Raw genomic sequence first — 9,721 nt, 5'->3', positions numbered from 1 at the left:
TTGTGTGAAATTGTCGTAGGTCAAAACAAATTAAATTTTGACAAAGCGGTTTTCTAGATTTCTGTCGTAACTTAGAATTTATAGATTGGAGTAATTTATAAAGAGTTAGAAACCCATATTTGGCAGTTAGTTATTTTTAAAGCAAAATAAACGACACCTATAAAATATCAATTCCTAAAAAAAATAATTAAACAATAAAAATACATGTAAATATGTATAACCTGTGTGGTAAAGATTTCCCTTAAGTAAAATTAAATGATTAAGAGAAAGATGTTATAATTGGCAAATAATGAAATAAACACATATTTATATCCATCCTTTTAATGATTCTATACAAAATATCGTGCTAATACTGCACAAATAAAATAAAAGTATAGGATATACAGTGAAGCAATAGTCCTTATATAAGGGTGTCGAGAATTCCACTAAAGTTGCGAGGTCGATTTATCTTAGAAAATACAAAAAGCCTAAAGTCTACGATGTTACTATATATAATCACTTCATTAATTACTGAAAAAAAATCACCAACAAACAACGGCGAAGCATGGTTGGTAAAAATGAAACACTCACTACTGTATGTTGCTTATTGCTCAGCAGTAATGATTTTGAGTAAATGCTCTGTTTTCAGCTGCCTCCAGTTTGAAAAAAAAAACATATACCTGTATCAGTCCGCTTATCTACTGCTATCGTTAAGATAACACACGCATTATATTACCTATTAGAAGCAACGATCATGTGTGAATGTTAATGATATTTATTTACATATTAGCCGAATTATACTTCTTTCAACATGTTTAAAAATCGCGAGCATCAATGCTTAAAAACATAAAACAATATAGCTTAGTTCCAACATAGTTGTAATTTTTTTTTCTTCAATTATTCTTATCTAAAAACTATTTGTAAAAATATATTTTATTAAATTTTTGACAACCCTTACATACATTTAAGTCTATAAATTAACAAAAAATAGATATAATAAAATGGTTCAATTTTTGTCACAGTTAAGAAAGCTTTGTAACGAAATGGATATACCAAATTTTGAAGACATATTCAAACAAATCAAAATTAATTTTTGGGTTTTTGGGATACCCTACGATGAAATGAAAATAACAAAAAGATATTATATTTTTTTAGTGATAATATTAAGTGTATTATTAGTGGAATTGGTATTTATCTGTTCAAAACTTTCAGTTGAAAATTTATTGCTACTCACTAAACTCGCTCCCTGTTTCTGTATCGGCTTGCTTTCAATGCTCAAAGTAGTATTTGTCACAAAGAAGAGACGAAATATTTTGGAATTAACCACGGCACTTAACCGTTTGTGTACAGAAATTATTAATAACGAGACGAAATGGAATTTAGTGAAAAAAGAATTTATTTTTATCAAATATTTGGTGAAATATTTTTTTCTTTTGAACGCAATATTAGTCTTAATATACAACTTTTTGCCGTTGGTACTGACATTGTATATATATTTCTCTAAAGGAGAAAAAATCTACAGTTTGCCCTTCGGTGTATCAATGCCCTACGTGAAAGACTATTGGTACACTTATACGGCCAAATATACCCACTTAATATCAGGCGGTAAGAACTTTACGCGTTTTTTTAATGTTTATTAATAACGCATCATTTAAAATAGAGAGATTTCTTAAGTTCTACAAAAACAAACTTTTGAAAAATCAACTTTAATTTACATAGTATACAACGTACCTAGATACTACTAGATACAGTTTATATTTTATTTTTAAAGGTCAATGCAGAGTTTCTGAGGGTATCTCCATTTTATAAAATAATAATCACTGTAAATTTTAAGGCACATTTGAATAAAGTTATTGTTGATTTTGATTTTGACATAGTCGAAAAAAAATCATTTCAATACGCATCATTAGGGATCCTTTAAAAAGTATTCGTTAAATCTCGATTATTTCAATGTAAAGTTTATCAAAAAAAAAGCTTTAACAGTCGGCTGTTACCTATAATACAAGCATTAAGTTGCTTTAGTAGGAACAGACGACCGTGTGTGTGTGCTATACGATATTATTTATTTATTTATAAACATGCTTCCCATTAAAAAAAATCGTCAATATCGATACATCCAGTAAAAAAATATGTCAGAGCACATATAAAAAAAGAAATACAGTCGAATTAAGAACTTCCATCTTTTTTTGAAGTTACTTTAAGAACACAAAAATTAAAATTGGTTCTTATAATTAGTTCTTTAAAGCTCGAACTGTTTTAAGAACAGAAGGTTTACACGTTTAGTTTACTTTGACATTACACAATCTACTATCCATTTTAACATGTGTAATTGTGTATTCTATTCAAAAAATACATTTATTGTTTTTATTTTAGGTTTCATATGTATCCTGTATATTTCAACAGTTGATGCCTTACAATATATATTGACATCCCGTATATGCTGTCATTTTACAATAATCAGTAATGAAATAGAATGTCTGGATGAAAACTCTACTCATCATCTTAGAGATATTGTTAAAAGACACCAGCACCTTTTACAGTAAGTATTCTTTGTAAACATTTAGCACTAATGTCGTCAAATTTTAACGACTCAAATTTCGATATTATAGGTAATAAGGCCATTTAATTGTAAACGTTCCAGTTAAAAGCATGTATCAGTGTAGTTTGAGTATAGAAATTGACGTATTTTTTTATTAAAAGGATGATATATAAACTTGTGCGAAATATTGCTTCAGCCTTTAAAATCCTACTGCTAGGCATAGACCTCCCTCTCTGTGTAGAAGAAGAATTAGATCTTTATGACGCTGCTGTGATACGGGTTGGCTATGTTCCCTAATATGAGTAACGATCGCTATCAGGTATTTATGATAATAACCGGGACCGAGAGCTTAATAAGCGTAACTTCAATAGAAATAAATACCATGCATATAGTTCACATGATCAAAACGGAGAAATGCATTACTACTCAAAGCTTTGAATTTGGTAAATAGATTACCACAGCATACTATCAACGTTCTCTTTGAATGATTTATGTAAATACTTACTTACTTAGAGCTCACCTTTTTTTTTGCAATCAAATCTTTAATATTTCTCCGTAACTAATAATTATAATAGTTCGACCGACACAACAGAAACAATGCAGACATATATAAATAAAGATAAGTAAACTTATCGTGTGAAAAGCTAGTCCCACCCGCAGGCTGACAAAAGTGGAATGAATTCCTTAAACTAGTGGTCGCCTAATGGTCGAAATTCAACTATAATTAATTTAAATTTTATTATAATTTTGAACATTATTAAGGTTCTATTGTCAAAGACTACACAACTATAATAATAAACAAAATAGTGTATATGCATGAGTGTGTCAAATACATGGTGGTGTGTGTAATGTTTTTTTTTTACTGATTTAATTTATTTTTAAGGATAGTTTAAAAAAATACCATTCAGCACTACTTTTCTATAAATTATAAGTGTGGGAAATTTCATACTCCTCCGTCCGGGCAATTTTCGTAAAAAGGGGAGACAAAGTTTTAGCTTCACGTATTAAAAATATATAGATATAAATTTATGTTCAGGTATTGGTCTAGTGACACTATATGTACATATGTACGTGTGTGTACTTTAGTGTGTGTGTGTGTGTGTGTGTGTGTGTGTGTGTGTGTGTGTGTGTGTGATTGTGTGAGTTTGTGTGTGTTTAAAGTGTGTATTTCGTATGACTGTAAGGCGAAATGTTTATAAGAATAGGTTGTATTAAATGCTTACAACTCTATACTACATACCTATTCATTACAAATTACAATTATAACAACCTTTTATTCGGCACACTTTCAATTTGCTTCATATATATCAGTAAAAAAAATGTAAGTCAGTTTTACGATTGTAACAAACATTTATTAATTTTCAGGTTGTCGCAAAATCTAGAAGAAATATTTTGTGCCCCTAATTTATTTATAGTTTTGATTGGATCACTTGAGATATGCGCTCTCGGATTTTCTTTAACGGTAATGTATGGCCTAATTTTATTTTGATGTAAAAAAAATTATTCCCGCGCAAAGAAGTAATTGCAAAAGCACTTTTAAAAGAAAACAAAGGCTATATTTTACTAGCTAATATCAAAATGAATCTGCCCCCTTTACCGATTCAAACACGCTTACGTCAACTCGATTTCCCGCCAATGTACATTACATGAAGACATTGTCATACTGCGTTCCTATTGGTCGAGGTATTACACGCATTAGGATCGTTACAATATTAAATTAAATTATTAGACGAATAATTAATCAAAGTATAAATGCATAAAATTGACTTCTAAAATTACAATAATATTTTAACGTTAACCATTCAGCAATTTAAACATCAAAAGTATTACATAAAAAGGAATAGTAACTAAACAGGTACTTACTACAAAACAGATAATCAATTCACTAAGATATCGTTCATTAATTACAAACATTAAACATTTGTACTGTGTGGCTACGGGTACTGTGTGGCTATGGTACTAAAAAATATAGCCATCCCCTCTCTTCCCGTGGGTGACGTAAGAGGTGACTAAGGGATAACACAGTTCCGCTACCACCTTGGAACTTAAAAAGCCGACCGATGGCGGGATAACCATTGCTGGCTTTGAAATACACAGGCCGAAGTCGGGCAGCAGCGTCTTCGGTGCGACAAAGCCAGTACTGCGGTCACCAACCCGCCTGCCTAGCGTGGTGACTATGGGCAAAACACACGAGTTCACGCCATTTTTGACGTGAACTTGTGGCGGCTTATATCCAGTAGTGGATTGCGAAAGGCTGCTGTGAATAAATTACAAACATAATTTTATAATTTCAATCAAATCTTGTAACACTGAAGTCCGATTTGCATCTGCAGCGACATATATATATAATATTTTATAAATTAGTATATGTTTATAAATTTTTTTAAAAATCTAGGCCGGCAAACAAGCGTACAGGTCACCTGATGGTAAGCGTAATCATGACCCATAGACGCTTGAAACATAAGAAGCGTCGCAATCGCGACCCTATCCCACCAAATCCACCTTAGAGGCGTCATCTCTTGCAGCTTTGTGGGTGACCTTTTTATAAAATATATGTACCTATAGGAAATTTAATATATATATGAAAATATCGTGTAACTAGTACAAAAAAGTACGTTAATTTAGGCATTATAAAAACTTTGAAATTAGTATTTTGTGTTGTTTATACTGTATACATTTTCTACATTTTTTTTCTTATTTACAGATAGGAGAGTGGGAACAAATACCCGGCGTTGTATTGTTTTTGTCATCGGTATTCCTTCAAATCTTTATGATAAGTGCGTTTGGAGAAAACTTGATAGGAGAGGTAACTAAGTACGAACGAGTTAACAAACGACAATGACTTAACGAAGTTAAGAAACTTCGTTCTTGTTACTATTATTATAATTGTAGAAATATTGTTCCCTCTCTTCCCGTGACTTTCATAAGAGGCGACTAAGGGATAACACAGTTCCACTACGACCTTGGAACTTAAAAAGCCGACCGATGTCGGGATAACCATCCAACTGCTGGCTTCAAAATACACAGGTCGATGACAGGCATCAGCGTTTTCGGTGCGACATAGCTAGCCCTGCGGTCACCAACCCACCTACCTGCCCAGCGTGGTGACTATGGGCATCACACATGAGTTCACGAGTTCATGAGTTTTTGGTGCGAACTTGTGGAGGCCTATGTCCAGCAGATAGGTTGAAGTGATGATGATAAAGTGACATATAATGTCGTTCAGGGTTCTAAATGTTAATCAACAGCAAATGCATTGTGTCTGTAATCAGACACAAGTCCGTCTCTCACTACCACTCTGCTCAAAAATGTACTGGATTATTTTAATAAATGTTTCTCATACTTAGTCTGGTTCTAGAGTAGCATTGATCGCTCAAAGCCGTCCTCGCTGGTAGCCAAATTGTAAGAGCTTTTAAGAAGTGCTGAATAACGTGTAGGTTGGCATCAGCAGTAAAATGACAGATCAGCGGCTGTACGGGACGGGTATCGGCATCATGTTGTTCGCATACACATGCAACCTCTTTTCTTCGTAATAGTTAATACAGGCACAACGATGTATCCGCAAATTTGAAACAGCATTCCGTGGTGGATCAAGCACTAATTCGTCCTTTTAGCAGAAAAAGAGAGTTTACCCATTAGCTGAATAAATACAGTCTATTAAAAACACCTAAACATTTTATGTAACCCGTTGTGTCTTTTTCATACAGAGCAGAAAAATTGGAGAAGCAGCATTTTCATGCAAATGGTACAAAATGGACAAAAAATCTAAAAGTACCATTTTGCTTTTAATGATTCGGTAAGTTTTGTGAATTCACTTAAATCAATTTTATCCCCAAACGTTTTTCGCAGTACGTGGTTTATGTGTAAATTTACTAGCGGTAAAAGGTTGATTTAAGTAGGTCTAGTGTGATCAATTGTACGATCCAAATCTGATACAACTATAAATATGTCACTTTTTATGAAGAAGTATAAATTTTTGTTGTACATATATATATAAACTGTTTTTAATATTATTTTTAAAATTATAAATTAAATTTTCAGAGCAAATAGACCACAACAATTGACTGCTTACAAATTTTCGGTCATATCATATGAAAGTTTTACGAGAGTGAGTCATTCATATATTTTTATACTTGAATATCATCCAATATTTATCACCGTATAAGTTACAAAATATGGACATTTATAAATTTGAAATGACAAATAAAGTGATAACGTAGTAACATAATTTATTAGTCAAACATAGATACAAAGCTCCACAGATTTTTTTTTGTACAATGCATCTAACTATTAGTGGACAGTCACCAAATATGGATTAGTATCCTAATATGGAATATCTTGATTTCTACAAAAATATAAGTTTAACATGTAACACATGAACATCTCCTATTTCATTTGCTCTCTTTACTAAGACAAGAAAAATATAACCCTTCTTTTGCTGTCGGGTAAGAAAGTAAATTGGCCAAAAAAATATGAACAAGAAAAGTGCTTACAGAAAAAAAGCGAACACATAATTGTCCAAACTAAAAAAAAACGACTTCAATTACATCGACAACTAATACAAAGTCGGGACACGAAAAAATAGTCGAATAAATACGGGTTATCAAAGAATACTGAAAAAATTGTTATCAGGTCTCGATTAAATTTAAATAAGACCACATGAGAAACATTAACAATCAATAGTTCTAAGGTAACATACATTAAAAAACACAATCGGATTGAGAACCTTTTGTCCCTCATTTTTTGGAAGTCGGTTAATAAAAATAAGACTGATTGTGAAGAAGAACGTTCTGGAGATGAGAACATTATAAAGTTTGACGCGGACACTGAACCTGATAAGTTAATGGACCAAATATCTCCTGACTCTGCTGATGCAGAATTTATATTTTGCAAAATCCTTTTTTCCAAGAATAACAGTGGTGAAAGTTCTATTGCATGGGAAATGCATATAGTGTGGAGTGTGGACACAATTTGATTGTGCTGATTCAGTGTTGGATACTTGGTTCTGTGACTTTTGCAAGTGAATTGAGAAGAAAGATGTAACTGATGTATAGTCCAGGTGGAATTGGCGCATGAGTTCCGAAAACTATTCCACCTCAAATTTTTTAATGCGATAGTCCTAAAATTGTTCTACTGATGATTGAAATGCATGTTGCCATGGGGTAACCCCGTGCCATATTGCTTAAACCGAAATTGTTGAAACAATTGCAAGGAATTATTATTTTTCAACTGGACAATTGTTTTTTTATATTTCGTATTAAAATACAATAAAAAAGATCCTATAACTTTTCACGATAAAGCTAGTATTTTTAGAGATATGAATTTTTAAAGGTTCGAAAAATCTCAAATTTGGGTACTTTTGACCCAAGAAAAATATATTAAAGAAAAGAAAAAAAAAATATATATATATATATATATATATATAAATTATTATTTTTTAATTCTTTATAAAATCATTAATGATATTCTTAACAGAATTTTTAAAAAATTTCATTGTTTATATTTGTTTTTTAATTGTTAATTTCGCGCGCTCACAAGTATACGCTACACCAGCCTCTCTGTGTCCTGAATCATTATTTATCATTTATCTTAAAAATTATTAACTTTATCAAGATTATTAAAGAAGGCAATGTTATTAATAATTAAATTCTCTATCATTTGTTTTTAGCAAATTTTTTTCTGGAGCATGTAGGTAATTAAAACTACTTTTTTATCAGTATTATATATTACTAAGCTGTTTAAATTTATTATATATAATTATACCCCTAAATCAAAATAATATTCCATATTTGGTGACATTTTTCTATATTAAGACTATTATAACTGGTCTCTTAATGAAAATAATGTTATGTAACTCTCTCTTACAAAAAATATTTAGATATTGATTAATATGACAATTTTAAATAATATATAATTCTAATTGTGTCTTATCTATCATGCTTGTATTTACAGATCATTGGAACGTCTTGGTCTTATTTTACGATACTGAAAACTGTTTATACCCCACCGGAAAACTTCCACGAATAATTGCACTTTATAGATAAACATTTCGAATAACTTTGGGATTTAATTAAATAAATCAAATATTTTTCACAAAATACTAAATAGAGAGTAAATTTTTTTAACTATGCACTGCAATTAAAACTAGCAAAAATATTATGGTACCTTAGTAGCGGTAGCTTCTTTGCGTGCTTACTCATCGATATATCCTCGGTATAAATAATGCTTAGTATAATGTAGTACATAATAAATAAATGATAAAAATAACTGATTTTCATTCTACCATACACCTGAATAAAGTGTTTTTAAAACCATCGACTGTACAAAGATATTATTAAAAAATATTATTACTGTCTACGTGAGATAAAAAATTGTTAGTTTAGAAACGAAATAAAAAGTTAGCTAAAATATATCAGTTTGAATACAAAGATAATAAATATCAGTTTTTTTTTTTTTTAATCTATACCTCCGGGGTCGGAGCGCGTTTTCTGCTATTTACTCTTTCATTCCAGTTCTCGCTTTCATGCCTCTCGTACTTTCATGACGCATACTTGTTCTTTCTTTCATTCATCTCTTTCTCACTCGGGGTGGGTTCCCCACTACTGTTTGCCTACTTTTGCTTGGCTACTTACTATTTAATTTCATTAAACTCGGGTAAATAATTGTACACAGTTTAGTTTTTAAATGATTTTAGTTTTACAGGGCTGTTAATTTTTGCTTTTTGTTTTAGTACAATATGAATTTTGTCTTGGTGATGTTCATCATCTCCACTACAAACTTTTTTTAAATTTTACTACGTTTTTATGAATACAGTTTTATTCTATCTTACACACTAAGGGACTTAAATTTATATTAATCTATTTAACAATTTTTTATATGTTTATATATTACTATAATTTGTTTATTTTTATGGATCTTACCGGTAACAATACTTAAAATTTTGATACTAGGTGCAAGACTAATTTACAGTTCGTATACCTAATTTTAAAATCTACTTTCAAGCTTTATTTAATAATTCAAATAAAATTTCAATTAACACAGTTTTTATTCAGTCTTACTCGCTATAGGTCTTAAATCCATATTTGGTCTATTTTACATGTTATCAATGCTTATATATGTTTACTTATATACTAGTACTTTGTTTATTTATGTTTGTCTTAAACTTATATTTGCTGGTATCGGTGACACTACTTGAACTTTATA

At 30.7% G+C, this 9,721-nt stretch overlaps 1 protein-coding gene across 1 annotated transcript; it reads left to right on the top strand.

The window, feature by feature from the left end:
• Positions 1-1,022: 1,022 nt before the first annotated feature.
• On the top strand, positions 1,023-8,782 carry LOC123659092 (odorant receptor 67c-like). Its single transcript, XM_045594357.1, has 7 exons — positions 1,023-1,584; positions 2,353-2,518; positions 3,884-3,980; positions 5,223-5,324; positions 6,226-6,314; positions 6,560-6,626; positions 8,471-8,782. Exons 1-7 carry the CDS (start codon positions 1,023-1,025, stop codon positions 8,543-8,545), a joined length of 1,158 nt encoding a protein of 385 aa, XP_045450313.1. The 3' UTR covers positions 8,546-8,782.
• The last annotated feature ends 939 nt before the right edge of the window (positions 8,783-9,721 follow it).

The sequence above is a fragment of the Melitaea cinxia genome, chromosome 13, assembly GCF_905220565.1.
Source record: "Melitaea cinxia chromosome 13, ilMelCinx1.1, whole genome shotgun sequence".
In the NCBI taxonomy this organism is placed as follows: Eukaryota; Metazoa; Arthropoda; class Insecta; order Lepidoptera; family Nymphalidae; genus Melitaea; species Melitaea cinxia.
Note: the sequence above shows the minus strand (reverse complement) of the source record. Positions and strands in the feature narration are given on the sequence as shown.